Genomic DNA, 16,648 nt, shown 5'->3' on the forward strand with positions numbered 1-16,648 from the left:
TCACAGTTATAAATTGTGCTATGCTTGAAAGTGGTGACCTCTATTTATTGTACCACACTCTGCAGTCCTTTTCTCAATGTATTTAACAATTAAATATAAACTCTAACTAATCCCTGCAGGGTAACCATGAAATAGAAAGATGAAACACCCAGGTTGTTTTTTAACGTTAATTTTAGAAATACCAGAGAAATGTATTCAAATCGGTAAAGCCAAAGAGTTAACTTGAAATATTATTTGGATTTTTCATTGTTTATTTCACAAAAGGGATTATGCAGAGTTATCATAGGATATAAAGTATTGTGGAAGCCACTAATTATTTTCTTGAAGTCATAAAAATAGACAAAATGGAAATATGACTCAAGTTATTTTTAAAACTTTAGCTCTAACTTCCTTTCACATTTTGATAACCATCTGTCTTTTAGTTATGTTTATTGTACTAAAAAGCCTTGAGTTTAATTCTGGACATTTTCTGAGTTGATAAAGAAAAAATACCAAAATATGTGTTATTTTATACATACCCGGCAAATGCATATTGATGAAGTAAAATCAAGTAAATGCAAATACTTCTTCATGCATCAAATAAGAGAAATGCACACTCTTGATAGCAGTGGTTATGACACGAGAACACTGGATCATTTTCTCAGAAATCATTTTCTCAAAACACTATATTGCATTTTTTTTTAAAAAGTCATAGGCCATTTCACGAAGAAACTCAGTGGCAGACCCAATTTATAATTTATTAAGAAAGAGGGGTGCCTGGATGGCTCAGTGGGTTAAAGCCTCTGCCTTCGGCTCAGGTCATGATCATGAGTCATGACCAGGGTCCTGGGATCGAGCCCCGCATCGGGCTCTCTGCTCAGCGGGGAGCCTGCTTCCCTTCCTCTCTCTGTCTGCCTCTCTGTCTACTTGTAATCTCTGTCTGTCAAATAAATAAATAAAATATTAAAAAAAAAAAAAAAGAAAGAGAAGAGGGGAGAAGAAAGAATTTGAAGAGCTTCCAACTGTTAAAATGTGAATTAAGCATAGTAATAAGACATGGAGGGCTTTTTTCTTAATTTTTTATTTTTAATGATTAAACTGTTAACTACAATGGATGAGTTCGATTATCAATAGACTTCCTTTCCTAACTAATTTCAGAATATATCAGTCTTGAGTTTGTAGTGTCTTTACTTCGTAAATTTTGTTCGACTTCTGTAGTTGTGTCATAGAACTTTTGTAAACAGTATAAAGAAGGCTAAAGAGTGGTCGTGTCTGACCCGATGAAGAGTAGTTGTGGTAATTCTTGTCAGTCTGAACTATATTCATTTTCTATAATCATTTCTATATTCATTTTCATAATACAGCGCTACAGACTAGGTGGCTTAAATGACAGAAATTTATCTTCTCATGGAAGCTGGAGGCTAGAATCCCAAGATCAAGGTGTTGGCAGGGTTGGTTCCTTCTGAGGCCTCTCTCCTTGGCTTGTAGATGGCAGTAGTCTCCTTGTGTATTCACTCCATCTTTCTTCCATCTCTGTGTGTGTCCTAATCACTTCTTCGTATAAGGAAACCCAGTAGATTGGATTAAGGCCCATCCCAAGGACTCACTTCACCTTAATTACCTCTTTAAACCGTATATCCAGGGGCGCCTAGGTGGGTTAAAGCCTCTGCCTTCAGCTCAGGTCAAGATCTCAGGGCCCTGGGATCGAGCCCCACATCGGGCTCTCTGCTCAACAAGGAGCCTGCTTCCCCCTCTCTCTGCCTGCCTCTCTGCCCACTTGTGATCTCTGTCAAATAAATAAATAAAATCTTGAAAAAACAACAACAACAACAACAACCCTATAACCAAATACCATGTCATTCTGAGGGGGTTAGGACTTTAACATCTGAATTTTGAGGGGACAGAGTTCCCGTGGCCCTGTGAGCCATACCTTACTCTGTGGGTAAATCGTAGGCCTCAGAGAGACCCAGGGAGTACAGTGCGCAGAGGAGTCCTGTGACAGGAAGAATCTGTTTATTTATCTCATATTTGTCACTTACAAGTTGAACCCGGACGAAGGGTAGGATTAAAATATATGAATATTTATGAGTCAGAGTCTTAGCAAGTTAAAGCCAAGTGTAAGTGCATTTCTAGGACCTTCTAATAGATTCTCCCCACCCCCTCTTTTCAACCCTTTCGATGCATTTACATACTTGATTTAAAAACCAAATCTACATTTTTTCTCCAGCCCTACTTTTCATAAATTATAAATTCACCACCCTCTCTGGAATGATGTTATTTTGACTTGATTTATCATTAATTACAAGGTCTTGGGACTTGGAGCAGCTAAGTAAATAGAGTGCTGGATCTCCATAGTGAGTTAGTGCCAACAGAACTGTCTGCATGCATGTGCTCTGACATTTTACTTTATATACGTTATACCAGTATTTGGAAAGCATTGTATAAAAATGACGTTTATAGGATTATACAAAGTGTCTCTACATATATGTATGTAAAACAGGTCCATGATCTTATTTGCTGAATCCAATTTGAGCTATTGTTGGTATGTTCAGGGTGAAACTACTATTTATCACCATGTGAAATACAGAATTGTTCATGCTATAATAATCCCTGCTTTGACTCAGTAATTATTTTATAATACCTAAAAATTTTTATTTGGTAACCTGTTTGTATGAGAAATAAAACCTACAAGCATTTGCCTCTCATCATCAACTAGATACAGAAGCAATTACATTTAGGAAGTTAGAACTCTTAAAATTGCTCCTGGGTTCTCTTCCCACTTTCTACCTGGGTTATAGAGCATCAGGAAATAGATTTTGTCTCGAAAGTCACATATTCCCAAGATTTTGTGCTCTCTTATAATAGTGGTAATCATCAGCTTTGGTAATTTGGTGAACCCAGGCATTTTATGATTTGTTGATAGTGGCACTTACTTTCTGCCTGCTTGATAATCTGTGTTTGCAATTTGGGGGTGAGGTCTATGGCAAGGAGATAGTGCGGAAATGAGCCTGTAGGCACTCACTCCGTCTGCTGCCAGATATGTTCTGAATTAGATTTTTCTCCTTTCATTGCCAGTCCCAGGCTCAGTCTGAACTTAGAACTGCTCTGCCTTGGGTCACTTGCCTTTATGCCGCTTAGTATAGTCTGGTTTTTAACTATCTCTTTTTGGTTATTTTTAGTAAACAAGTAGCAGATGAGGAAGGACTCTCAACTCTCATGATACTACCCTTTTTTTTTAAGTATTTTTTTTAATCCATTAAAGTAGTAAAGAGGAAAACCAGGCACAACGACAATGGTAATATATGTTGTAAGGCAAAAAATTTTTGATTTTGTAAAATGAGGAGAAAATTAATGCCATTCTCTGTACTTTAGCCAGCCTTTTGGGTAATGTTTAGAGGCTATTTATATGAAACTAGAACATGATGATCCATGAGAATGAACAACAAAAATATGTAAGTAAAATTTGAACCAATTTTAATAATGGAGTCCTAAGTATAGCTCTCCACATATGAAAATTGCCATTTTGAAGTCATGGTTGAAAAAACCGTGCTGGTAATTCCCAAATCTTGGTATCTCTGGACTTGGCCTCTCTTGAAACTCAGATTTTATGTACAAAAACCTATTAGACATCTCTATCTAGGTACTTCAAAGTCGCCTCCTATTTACTTTTCTAAAATTGAGCTCCTACTCCCCCTCTATAGGCCATCCATCTCTTTCCCAACCCCTCCTTCCTTCCAGTGAAGTTTCTCTCATCCACCTAGTCAACTATAGCAAAATTCTTTTTTTTTAATTTAATTTTATTTTTTCAGTGTTCTAAGATTCATTGTTTATGCACCACACCCAGCGCCCCTATAGCAAGTCTTAAAAGTCATCTTAGAATCTTTCCTTTCTTTCCTCTCCTGTATTCTATTGATCATTCAATAATATTGATTTTTCTTCCTTAATATTTATTAAATATGTCTCATCCGAACAGCCACCAATACAGTTCCATCCCCTATCATTACTCATCTGAGGTATAACAATAACCTCTTGTCCTCCTGGATTCAAGCCTTTCCTTTTAATTTATCCTCCAAAGTAAAGACAAAAACCTAAAACTAAAATTTCTTCATATTCTTCTACTAAGTTACCAACTACCATTAGGATATCTATTTCTGCTTCCTGGAATGTACATAGCAGCCAAGGGTAACACCCCTTAAAAAAATAAATTTTGGGGGTGCCTGGGTGGCTCAGTGGGTTAAAACCTCTGCCTTCGGCTCAGGTCATGATCCCAGGGTCCTGGGATCGAGCCCCACATTGGGCTCTCTGCTCCGTGGGGAGCCTGCTTCCTCCTCTCTCTCTGCCTGCCTCTCTGCCTCCTTGTGATATCTGTCAAATAAATAAATAAATAAAATATTAAAAAATAAATAAATAAAAAGTTTTTTTAAATAATTAAAAAAATAAAAAAATAATTTTTTTAACTATCAAGTTATTGAACTTTTACCTACTTTTATCCTTAAGTATGTCTGTAAGAAGTTGAATTATATATAATGTCTAGTTATATGTATATATGTATGTGATATATATGCATTAACATATATATGTAATGTATAATGGAAGATAGATAGGTGACATTCACTTATATCTCTACTAGAGATTATCTGGTTTGAAACCTCTGGGTGCAGATACAGAGTGCAGAGACCCCATCAATGGATGGTAGATTGTAAACACAAAATAGAATGAAATAGTATAAAGAACACTGAGCCAGAAATTAGGAATCTAAGGGCATTGGTCCTTGTGCTGATCATATCTAGACTTGAGATCGAAAAATAACTGAAGGTCTATGCATTTGAGTTTCCCTTATTATAGAACAAGAAGGGATTTAGGCTAGATTAAGGGTGGCAAACAGGTCTCAACTCAAGTGCCAACATCAATCAATTTGAAGTGGTTGCCTGGAGAATAGCGGTATGCATTTGGGACCAGCAACACTATGCTGAAATCAATTAAGAAGGTCTGTCATGGTTGGGGGAGAGGAAGTGATAGCACACGTGTCCATATTATCTATCCCAAGAGTAGATAATCTTTAAGTCTTTAAGTCCCAGCTCTATGATTGAATATTTTTCTGCCATATGACAATGAGAATACATTGAAATTGTTGATCTTCTTGTTCCTTGGTTGTATTCAATTGTTCCAGTTCATTTATGATACCTTATCTCACAACTGAATGTGACTCCAATGCTAATACTAATGTTTAGCAATTTTATAAGTGGCAGACTTCTATAGTATTTTCAATATTTCTTTCTAGATCTTCCACCTCCTCCAGTGCCACCACCTGCTATAAAGTCACCCACTGTCCAATCCAAGGCACAGCTGGAGGTGCGACCTGTAATGGTGCCAAAACTCCCTTCTATAGAACCAAGAACAGACAGATCATCAGATAGAAAAGTGGGCAGTTACAAGGGGCGAGAAGTCTTGGATGGAAGACAAGTTGCTGATGTGAGAACCAATCCAGGTGATATCAGAGAAGCACAGGAACAGCAAAATGATGGGAAAGGACGAGTGAACAAGGCCACAAAACGAGACCTTCCACCAGCAAAGACTCACCTCATCCAAGGTACTGATTTATTCAAAGAGCAAATAAATACAGATTGAACATATGTTTGCAAGTTGCACTTTTAGGTTCTCTTAGGCCATAGGAAAAGGGATAAGATTTAGAATTTGACTCTCTAATGGAGAAGACAAGCAGGTACTCAAATAGTTTTAATATAATTAAATTAAATATATAACATTATATAAGAGTCCCTTGGACAGGTGCTGGTTGAGTTGGGTTTTAAAGAAAAGCATGATTCCAACAGGTTAAACAGAAAAAGGGATAGCAGGTAAAGGAAGTTGTTGGAGAAAAAAAAACATGTGAGTGTAAAAGCACATGTTTGGCAAATACTGATTTCTAGTTCCGCCAGACACAAATAGTGAAAGGTAAAACTAGAAAGGTGGTTGGGCCGGACTGGGAAGGCTGGGAATATGATCTAGAGTGTGGGATTTATCATATAAGCAGCGGTGAGCCAGTAAAGAATTTTGAACAAGAAATGACAGAATCAAATTTTTAGAAAAATAACTGGCAGCCCTCTTTAGTGAAGGAAGAGATCTTGGACTTGGGTAGATGAAGGTATCAGATCATTGTAAAATATCTAGGTGTAAACTATGAAAACACTGAATTCAAATAGTTCTGTAGAAAATGGAGAGAACAGCTTACATTGACATTTTGGTGATAGAACCAGTGGTGACTAATTGAAAGTAAAAAAATAGAATGAAATTATGGAGTAAAGGGGAAGTTACTCAAATGTTCATTAGATGGTCCTGTTGGCCAGTGGAACCTAATTGTACTAACCAATGTAGGAAGAAAAGCAAAACAAAACAAAACAGAAAAGATGTCTGAGGGAAAAAAATTTTACTTTTGAATGGATTAAGATGCTGATAAGAGCACAGATACGGAGAAGATCAATAAGACTTTAGAGAGCTAAGTTTAAAGATCAGGAGAAAGGTTGTGAGTAGAGAGTGGGTTTTAGAAACAGCAACACAATTGTATGAATTACAGAGGCTAAATTTTCAGCATGATACACTCGTTATTGTGGAACAATCAATTCTCTGGGAGCAAAGCAAAGCAAAACCCTAATTTATAGCCATTTACTCACTTCTATTGGGTAGTTACTTCCAAGATGACTGGCTTCAAGCTGCTAATATGAAGTCACTTGTGCACTCCTCTTCTGAGAACATGTGAGCCAATCCCAGTACACCAATAATCAGCAGTGATTATATTCAAAGGTTAGGCCCAAGAATGACTTTCTACAATGGAAGTTGAGATGGATCTACCAAGAGGTTTAAATAATTAAGATCTCCAAGCCAGAGAAAATAATATCCTAGAAAGAATGGAGAAGGAAATTTTAAGAAGGAAGTCTAAAATGCCACCCAGAAGTAAAAACTGGGTGTCAACAGGAGGAGGGGGCTGGGGGAAAGAACACATGAGAATTTTGCAATATGTTATTTGTGGGTGGCATTTAAAAGAATTGTTTTTAGTATTGTAGTCAGAATAGAAGCCAGACTGTAGGGGGTTGTAAAGTAAATGGAAATTGTGGAAGGGCGGTGATGAGCTCTTTTCAGAAGGTTGGGAAGAGGAGAGATTGGAAAAAGAGTTTGCCAGGAAGACAGAATTTGTGGGAATGCTTTAAGATGGGATTATCAGAGACGAAGGAGAAGAAACCATTTAGGAGAAAGAAATACAGAAAAGGGAGGATTGATGAAAGAGTCTGAAAAGAGTATTACGGAAAGGAATCTAGAAGCCTTTAGGGGGACTTCAATACTATGGTAAGATTAGACATAAATCTCTTGTTCTGTTTATTCTGAGCCCCTGGTCATTAGTAACTTTCTTCAAAATGGGAGTCAGTTTCACTCTGTTCTGTGACAGGAAGCCTGAACTCCTAATCTAGGCCTGGGCTCAGCAGTAAAGTGATAAGTAAAAGTACCTTCCAGGCAAAAGCCTCTACTATGTGACACCAAAATACTTGGTGTTAATCACCACAATCCAACGTTTGAAAAACGGAGCCTATTTTTTATCAGTTAAGCAAAAGGTGATCTGGCTCTGAACTTTTAACCCATACTGTACTCCCAGTAGTGATTTATAAATATAATGTCATGCCATAAATGATGAAGTTTATATGTGGCCCAAAAGTGTAGACCAATTTGCTGCTACAAGTAAGCTTTCTCTAAAGCATTGGGATTCTTTAGGAGAAGATTTTACAAACCTGGAAAGATCTTGGTGTATGCAGGATTAGAACAAATGATGAAATTATTTTACCAATCTTTAGAGATTTAATAAGTTGTCCTTTGTGTTATAAAAATATTTCTAGGGTGCCTGGGTGGCTCAGTGGGTTAAGCCTCTGCCTTTGGCTCAGGTCACCATCTCAGGGTCCTGGGATCGAGTCCCGCTTCGGGCTCTCTGCTCAGCAGGGAGCCAGCTTCCCCCTCTATCTCTGCCTGCCTCTCTGCCTACTTGTGATCTCCCTCTATGTTTCAAATAAATAAATAAAATCTAATATATATATTTCTAACTAAAGAACTATTACTGGAACCATTAATCTAGAAACAAAAAAACTTATTTCATGGAAAACACTAAGATACACTGACCAGATTATTATTTCATAGGTCTTACTTTCCCAAATTCTTATTTGAACCATAACCCTGTGTATATGTGTCATTAAATGATCATTTCTATGCATTGCTATAATTTTCACCTTCATAAGTCAGTTGACATTATTTAAAATGAAGGAGGAACCCTGATTTACAAGTTTAATGAATGGCCATTTTTAATTAAAGAGAATGGTCTTCTAGACATGAATGACTGATCTTTTTGCTGACATTTACCTCAATTAGTTCAATTTATTTCTGCATATATCAAACATCCACATGTGTTGTAAAGCGTTATACTGGTCCTGAGATTTATGTGTAAACATGAACCTTGACCTCATGAAGCTTATAGTCAAAGACAGAGATAAGTATATCTGTATGTTTATAGACACACTCACATTTGGTGTAATGTTTATGATACTATACTTGAGAGTCCAAAGAAGGGACAGTTAGCCCAGTCTTTTGGGGTATGTAAGGTAAAGAAAGACTTCTCAATCTTTCCTGGTAGAAATGACACATAACCTGAGTGTTCAGGATGGGTGAGATTTAACTTGGGTAAGAAAAGTGGATAGATTGTTCTGCCAGAGAAACTCAGCATGAAAATCTCTGAAGTGCATTGAGAAGATTATAAGAAATTCAGTGTTCCTAGATAGTAAAGGTGGTCAAAGGGGAAGCTCTTAAGGTAGACATAGGCATAAGTCATAGAGTGCCTATAGTTCCTGTAAGAAGGCAGCTGAGCGATGAGGGTTTAGAGAGGAATGACTCAAGGCAAGGATCTATTAGTAGATATTTACCATGCTGGGACAAGAGATGTGGAGAATACAAACCAGACTCTAGGATCAGAGATGAGTGAGTGGGAATATTCAAAATTTAACATTTTTTAGTGTTAAAAATCAAGCTCACCTGTAAATATTTGAATGCGTGGAAAAAGTACACTTAAGGCATACTGGAAGGTGGTTGGAAGGGAGGGAAGACTCAAATAATTTCAGTTTTCTATATTTGTTGTCCTAAGGATTAGTATCATCATTAACTATATGAGGGAACACAGAGAGGAAAGAAAAGAGTGGACCCGATGAAGTCAATGTTGGACATGTTGAGTTTGAGAGATACTTAAGAGAAAGTGTTCACCATAGATTAGGAGTTGGAAATACAAATTAATGATTTATCATAATAAAATATTAATTAAATATATGCATTCACTCACTCAAAACTATCAATATGTCAAGCTGAGAGTATATCAAAACATGAAACACAAAATACCTGTCCCCATGATGGGTATAATCTAGAAGATTTACAGTCTGTGAGAATGGATGAAATTTCCCTAGGTGAGTGGGGAAAATAATGTATATATACACTAGGCTACGTGTTGAAACCTGCAACATGTAAGATGCACTGCATTAAGAGCCCACAGGAGACTGGCCAGGAAGGGAGGAGAACTGGAAGCTGAGAATGACTATTCCCAGTTTAACAGTTTAACTTGATGATGGTTTCCTGATGAAGGGCAGTGACAAGTCCAGAGACATAAGGGCTGAAACATGATTAGCATTATCAAAGTGAACAGTGAATTTTCTCTTTTGTTGTAGTAACGTGGGCATGGATAGATTTCCACGGGATTCGGAGTAAATGGGAGGTTTGTCTACCAGTACTGAGCCTAATTGCTTTAAGAAGCTTTGCTGAACTGTAAGGACAGGAAGAAAGTATTGCTTCACGTAGAGCACAGACTTAAGGGGAACTTTTGAGCAAGAGAGATATTTTGTATTGTAGTCTGACAAAAACTAAAGTCAATGGAGAGAAAAAGATTGATGAAGGTCACAGGATTCCCAGTGCTGTGTAGCAAGGGTGAAAAACAGTGGTCTTCATGGATTGGGAGACCCCAGCGAGTCTGAATCTCGCTGGAAATTGTGATGAGTAGAATGGAAGGAGAAAGGTGACATCACTGTTGTGATGAGTAGAATGGAAGGAGAAAGGTGACATCAAGGTGTCCAAAGGATAGAGTGGACAGGCTTTGGAGTGAAGTAAGCACCTGAAAATCATCAGTATAAGCAGCACCAAATTAAAAGCAGTATGGAGATAGAAATTCAGGAGATGGCATTTAATTAGAATGGCTTTGTGTTTTAACCTAACAACGATGGCAGGCTTCTGAGAGTCAGGGCTTCACAGTGTAAATATGATGTTGAAATGGAGGTTGACATCTTGGTGTCTGGAAAGTGAACCTGGGCTTGGTTCTGTTTCTGTGGTTTGAGGAAACTGGACTTTGTTTCTATCAATGCCTTGAAATAACCCTTCATAGTTTGCATAGGGATTTCATGATCCCCTCTGTTTTTGCGTCAACACTGGGAGCACCTCTAGGTGTAGATACTATTAACGCTTTTTTAGAAAAGTGAACACTAAAGCCTAAAATAAATGGAGAGCACATAATGAAGGACAGAACTGGAAGCTAAGTCTGACTCCAGGTTTGGTTTTCCTCTTCTAATGATCTTGGTCCCAAGTGAGTTTGAGGTGGACAAGAGCTTGTGAGTGAAATCAACTTGAATGCCAGCCAGTACCAGGAAAGACAATGAGGCTTGTTATTTTATTTTTCCGGATGCTGCTGCCTTTTTAATTATTGTTATAAAATGTCCTCATTTATTCCTCAATAACACTGATGCTTCTTCATTCAAAATGACAGATATAAATTATGTTACATTATGCCTTGAAACAGTACAGTGGTGTTCATATACACTTATTATATTTCATTACACAGAGGATATTCTACCTTACTGCAGACCTACTTTTCCGACATCAAATAATCCCAGAGATCCGAGTTCTTCAAGCTCAATGTCATCAAGAGGATCAGGAAGCAGACAAAGAGAACAAGCAAATGTAGGTCGAAGAAATATTGCAGAAATGCAAGTTCTTGGAGGATATGAAAGAGGAGAAGATAATAATGAAGAATTAGAGGTATCTATAACTATTTTCCAAGTTTCTCAGTATTTTACGGGTTGTTACATCAGCCTCAAAGTCAGGAATATTTATCAATCTACAGAAATGTTACTGTTCTGCCACAAACCCTAGTGTTGGTGATGCCAGAGACTGAAATTCTTTGAATTTAATGATTTCCTTGAAATGTATTCCAAAGTTGTAAATGGGGATAATAATTTCTTTTCAGATCTAGAGGGTATATTCACCTGTAGATCTTCAGATAAGAGATTTATATGGCAAACATGTTGTTAGGAAATAAGAACTATTTACCCAGATAATATATTGCATAGTATTATATTATAGGAGGTTATAAAAACCAGTAAGGTGACAGTTATGAGGATTTGAATGAGGGTGCTTAGCCTGTGTTATCATCGGCCTCCCTAGTAATCACTGTGGTTAATCTGACTAATTTGACCAATTATCTTCCATCTTCTTTCTTCTAAAAATGATCCTTGACCTGATCAGTCAACCTGATCCTTGACTCTAACCTTCCCAGATAGAGGAGAACCCTTTTTGAGTCAAATATATACTCCTTTGTTAGAATTTATAGATAGAAATACAAGATGGAATTGACAGTACATCATATTATATTATAAAATCACCTCCTACTTTTAAGACAGTGTTTTTGCCATTTAATTAAAAAAAAAAAGTTGAGGGCAAATTTCTCTTCTCACAAAATTATTTAATCCCAAGTAGATTGTTAAATGAACATTAAACTGAACTTTTAAAAATAGAAGATGAAACATTTTAAGGAATGATGTCTAATTGAATTTTCTGTAATACCCAAAGCATTTTCATTTTGACATTAGGAATAAGAAGACTTTCTTCCTACAGTTGTTATGAGAAGTTATTTTATAAGTTCTTTTGTTTATTTGGGGTGTGTGTGTGTGTGGTTTGTTGTTATTGTTTGTTTGTTTTTGTTAAGTAAGAGAACCTTTCTGGAGGACAAAAAGTCATCATACAGAACTCTAATACTTAAAATCTATAAAATTTGAACTACAATGTTGAGTTGGGGCTGGAGGGAGTAGAGAAATCCACCTTCCACTTCTCCTCTGTCTCCTACACCACATGCCCCAATACCCAGACATAGCACAGTACACACTCACGGAGAACTATTGGATTTTCTATCAAAACCAACTAACAACAAATGAATGAGTTGCCATGAGCGCTTTCTAACATATGCTGGGGAATGAACGAAGAAATACCAACTGTAAGGTTGAAAACATATAAATCAACAAACTCTAAAACTGTTCTCTAAATTTTATTTTCAAATTTAACAAACACTTTTCTCTTACAGGAAACTGAAAGCTGAAGACAACCAGAGAGGCTTGTGAGATCTAATGTGAAAATTATCACTCAAGATGCCTCATGTCTGATGACACATGACGCCAGATAAAATGTTCAGTGCAATCAGAGTGTAAAAATTGTCATTTTTTATTCCTCTTATTGGAATACCATTTTTAAAAATTTTATTGGAGTTTTATTGTTGTTGCTTGATCCTTATCCCTAATGAAGAACCTCCCTATTCCCCTCGCTGTTGGAACAAACCATGACACCTTCCTTCCAGCAAGGGATGTATTTGACTTCTTGCTCCAGCCATCAGCCAGCAAGAGAGAATGACACAGTTCTTTTGCATTTTGCCCCCGAGATATGGCATTGCACTGCTTAGATACCAAGCCAGTTTTCAGCAAAGTATTGATCAAAGATACAAAATTGATTAATCAACCTCATGCCAAGGGCTCTCAAGACATAATCTTTCTATAACCAACTGCTAAGGCAAACGAAAACATACTTCATTTTAACGTGATTTTTCAAATCAGTCTTTCATACCACCCTCTGCTGGGAGAAAATAAAATGTGACAAAAGCAGAACAACCACAAATCAATTTGAATGGGGTAGAAACATTGTAAATAGATGCTCTTTGCAATCCCTGGTGGTACTTTATTTTGTCTTCATTTCGATCATTAAAGTATATTCTTGGAAGTATACTTCTGGAGAAGTAGGGGTAAGCCAGTTGGATCTCTGGTTGTCTAGTCATTGTCGTAAGTAAGCCTAGCAAAAAGCCTTGTTCTATTTTTCAATCAAATGCAATTATAAATGCATATTACAAACAAATGGATGTTTTTAATGACCAATTGAATAAGGACATCCCTATCTTAACTGGCCTAAATTTCTTCTGGTAGTGTCAGTTCGACTTTCAGAAGTGCCACTTAAGGAAGTTTGATTTTTGTTTTTGTAATGCACTGTTTTTAATCTTTTTTTTTTTTTTTTTTGGTTTTAAAAGCACAATCACTAAACTTTATTTGTAAACCATTGTAACTATTAACCTTTTTTGTCTTATTGAAAAAAAAATGTTGAGAAGCGTTTTTAACCTGTTTTGTTCATGCTCTATGTTTGTATTTGGAATATTTGAATGATGACAGATGGTGAAGTAATGTGTGTACTTTATTGTTGGCCATTCACCCAATGGTTCTTACTTTTCCTGAACTTAAAGAAAAAAAAGGTTTAAGTTTGTTGTGGCCAATTTGAAACTTATAAGATTTTCTTATAAGCTCAAAGAGAGGCATTGCTTGCTTTGAGTTGCCAAATGATGCCCTCTGACTGTAGATTTTTATGATCCTTTTTTGTTGTTATATGAATTTCATTGACTTGATAATTGGTGCTATTTGAGGGAAAAAATGTACATTTATTCATACACAGGTATCAGGCCTGACCCCACTGGAAAACAAAGCCAAACAAAACTGAACCACAAAAAAAAAGCTGGTGTTCACCAAAAACTAAATGTGTTCACTTAGATAATTTGAAAGTTACATAGAAAGGGTGTGCAGTACTAAGGGAACAATCCATGTGATTAATGTTTTCATTATGTTCATGTAAGAAACCTCTTATTTTTAGCCATAATTTTGCATACTGAAAACCAATAATCAGAAAAGTAATTTTGTCACATTATTTATTAAAAATGTTCTCAAATACATCATTCTTTCTTGTGTTGATTTCTTTTGTTTTTTCATTGTGTGATCAAATTTATTCCATTTAATCACAAAGTTGTGCTGTCTTAACATTTCACCACTATATTATCAGATGAGTGAAAATTCTGAACAACCAGGCTTTACTTACGAGGAAAAATTCTCATTTTACTCCATGGAAATTAAAGATATCAGATCAATCAAAACCTAGAAGGCATTTGATCATAGAATACCATTTTAATATTAAGAAGCACTAAAATGTTTATCTGTGTGTATCTGAATTTCAGGTAAACTTTTTCTGACATACTTAGGATTCAGGTATGATACATCTAATTTGTAAAGTTTGGACCACTTACATTCCATCGAAAAGAAAATTATATTACCCAAAATATTGGTTAGTAACTATCTGCTTTCTTGTTTACAAATTCATGTGAAATTTTAACAGTTCTATACTTATGATATAGTGGCTTGAACATTGTTGTTTATTTTATTAAGGTTAACGTATTCAAGTATTAACTTTGGATGGATGAGATGACATCCAGTAGAATCTAGTGAAGGTTTTTTTCCTATGATATATATATGTATATATATCATAATATATAAGACTATATATATGCATATATATATATATATGTATATATATATATATATATATATATATATATATATATAGTTAAATTTTTGTGTTGATCACAATTTGAAAAACCGGGAAAATTTTGGACAACAAAAAAGAAGGGGGATGTATTTTGAAGGTTAATTTTACAAAAACAAAGTAATCACCAGCATCTACTTAGGTCCATAGGTCAAGAAGTCAGTTTCCAACTATTTCAAAGGAAATACCGGAGAGACATGTTCAATGGCCTAATTTTTCTCTTTCCTTGTTGAGGTGACTATAAGTTAGTCTTTATTTATATCATGTGATATACATACGAATTATGTATATCAGAGGGCCTGGTTCTGTCACACATTCTGTTTCCCTGGACATGTTACTTAACCTCTAAGTCTCAGGTTTCTCCACCTGTGGATTCAGTAATGCCTACCTCATGGAGCTGTTGTCATGATTTAGTGAGCTAATGTATATGACATGAACTCTGTAAACCCCCCAAACAATATAAGGTATTGTATTTATAGACTGAAATTCATTGCACACATTCTATCCTCACTTTTCCCATGTAGTTTGTTCCTAAAAACTTGCTGAGTTAAAAACCTATCAAAGTGTAAGTGTGGTACGAGGATGGGGGTGGTTCCATTTCCGGTGAGTAAAATTCACTGTGAAATTCCTAACCGTGGAATAAATTCTTGGTGTTTTTGTTTGTATCCTTGCTTCTGAATTCCTGAGGCCCACACAATGGGCGGTGATGTGGCGTTTTCAGTACGTGTTTCGCAGTTCAGTGTGCAAGCATGTCGCTTGCCTTCAGAATAACTATTGACTGTATTTGCGGCTGCTGTTCTGCCTAGTGGCAGAGAGTATCATTTTCATTCTAGATGAACCCAGTCATATCTAACTTTCTTGGTCATTTCAGATATAAAGTCGGAATTTTCTCTTCCCTACCCTCTCTACAGGGTGGCATCAAGATTCCAGGTGTGTGTGTGGGGGGGTGAGGGGTGGCAGTAGGCACTCTTGGCATTTTGCTGTTGTCCAAGTTTCCAATGGTCTTTATTTCTCAGAACAGTTTATGCTGCAACTTCCTTTTCCCTACCTTGATGTCCCTTATTCATTGACACTCCCTTGGTACTTCGAAGCCCTATAATGTGGGTTGGGTGCAGGGAGCAGGAAATGGGACTGTCCTATGCTCTTCCATGCCAGACTGATGCTCTGGAGACTTGGGTATGAGGCCCCATCCTTGGGCCTCACAAGACACTACTACGTCTCATTAACTGGTTACCATTTAGGGTGTGCGTGTGGTGGCTTCTCCTGAAGTTAAAGGAAATAAAACTTGGCTCTGGATCTCAACCATCTATGCTGGAATCCTGGCTCCATGGATTGCTGGCTGTGTAGCCAGGGGAAAATTACTTAGTGAATCTGTTTTCATCTTCGAGTGGTGTATTAAGAATACGTACCTTACAAGGTTGTTTGAATTAAATGAATTCATACATGCAAAGTACATAGCAAATGCTCAAGTATTCATTGGGCAATACCTCCTCCCTCTCTGATTTTGAACTACAAAGTGCTGCATAGGTTGCTCTAACTTTCAGACTCCTAAAACTGTACTTGACCAGAAAGCTCAGTGACACACTCACCATGTCTGATTCTCTCACCTCATGTTTAATTCTCTCTTCCCAGTGAGATGAGACATGAGGAGGAAGGGAGAGAGAGAGAGAAAAGGGAAGAGAGAGATGACCATGTATATTGCTTGCATGCCAAGTCTTTGGTGTGCAAGACCTTAGGTCTTGCCACTCGGCCTTCATTCTGCTACAGATTTCAAGAGTCTATTTTGAAACCCCTTTCTCTGGTAACCATTGGAGGGCAGCGCACATAGAAAGCCCTCTCGTCTGCTGGAAGTAAGAAGTGGGATGGGAGAGCTGGAGATAGCCTATGACAGGTGCAATGTCTGTTAATATTTCAATATACGATCTTGCTACAA

At 36.8% G+C, this 16,648-nt stretch overlaps 1 protein-coding gene across 4 annotated transcripts in view; it reads left to right on the plus strand.

Annotated features, from left to right (window-relative positions):
- The window catches only part of LOC111148375 (roundabout guidance receptor 1), a 417,477-nt gene extending 403,413 nt beyond the window's left edge, over nucleotides 1-14,064 (plus strand). For all 4 annotated transcript variants that reach the window (XM_022504899.1, XM_022504908.1, XM_022504882.1 and 1 more), the window contains 3 exons: nucleotides 5,261-5,569; nucleotides 10,880-11,076; nucleotides 12,395-14,064. In XM_022504899.1, coding sequence (XP_022360607.1) covers nucleotides 5,261-5,569; nucleotides 10,880-11,076; nucleotides 12,395-12,409 — 521 coding nt within the window. In that variant the 3' untranslated portion in view covers nucleotides 12,410-14,064. The remainder of the gene's footprint in view (nucleotides 1-5,260; nucleotides 5,570-10,879; nucleotides 11,077-12,394) is intronic.
- The last annotated feature ends 2,584 nt before the right edge of the window (nucleotides 14,065-16,648 follow it).

The sequence above is a fragment of the Enhydra lutris genome, unplaced genomic scaffold (assembly GCF_002288905.1).
Source record: "Enhydra lutris kenyoni isolate GAN:26980312 unplaced genomic scaffold, ASM228890v2 scaffoldscaffold2, whole genome shotgun sequence".
NCBI lineage: Eukaryota > Metazoa > Chordata > Mammalia > Carnivora > Mustelidae > Enhydra > Enhydra lutris.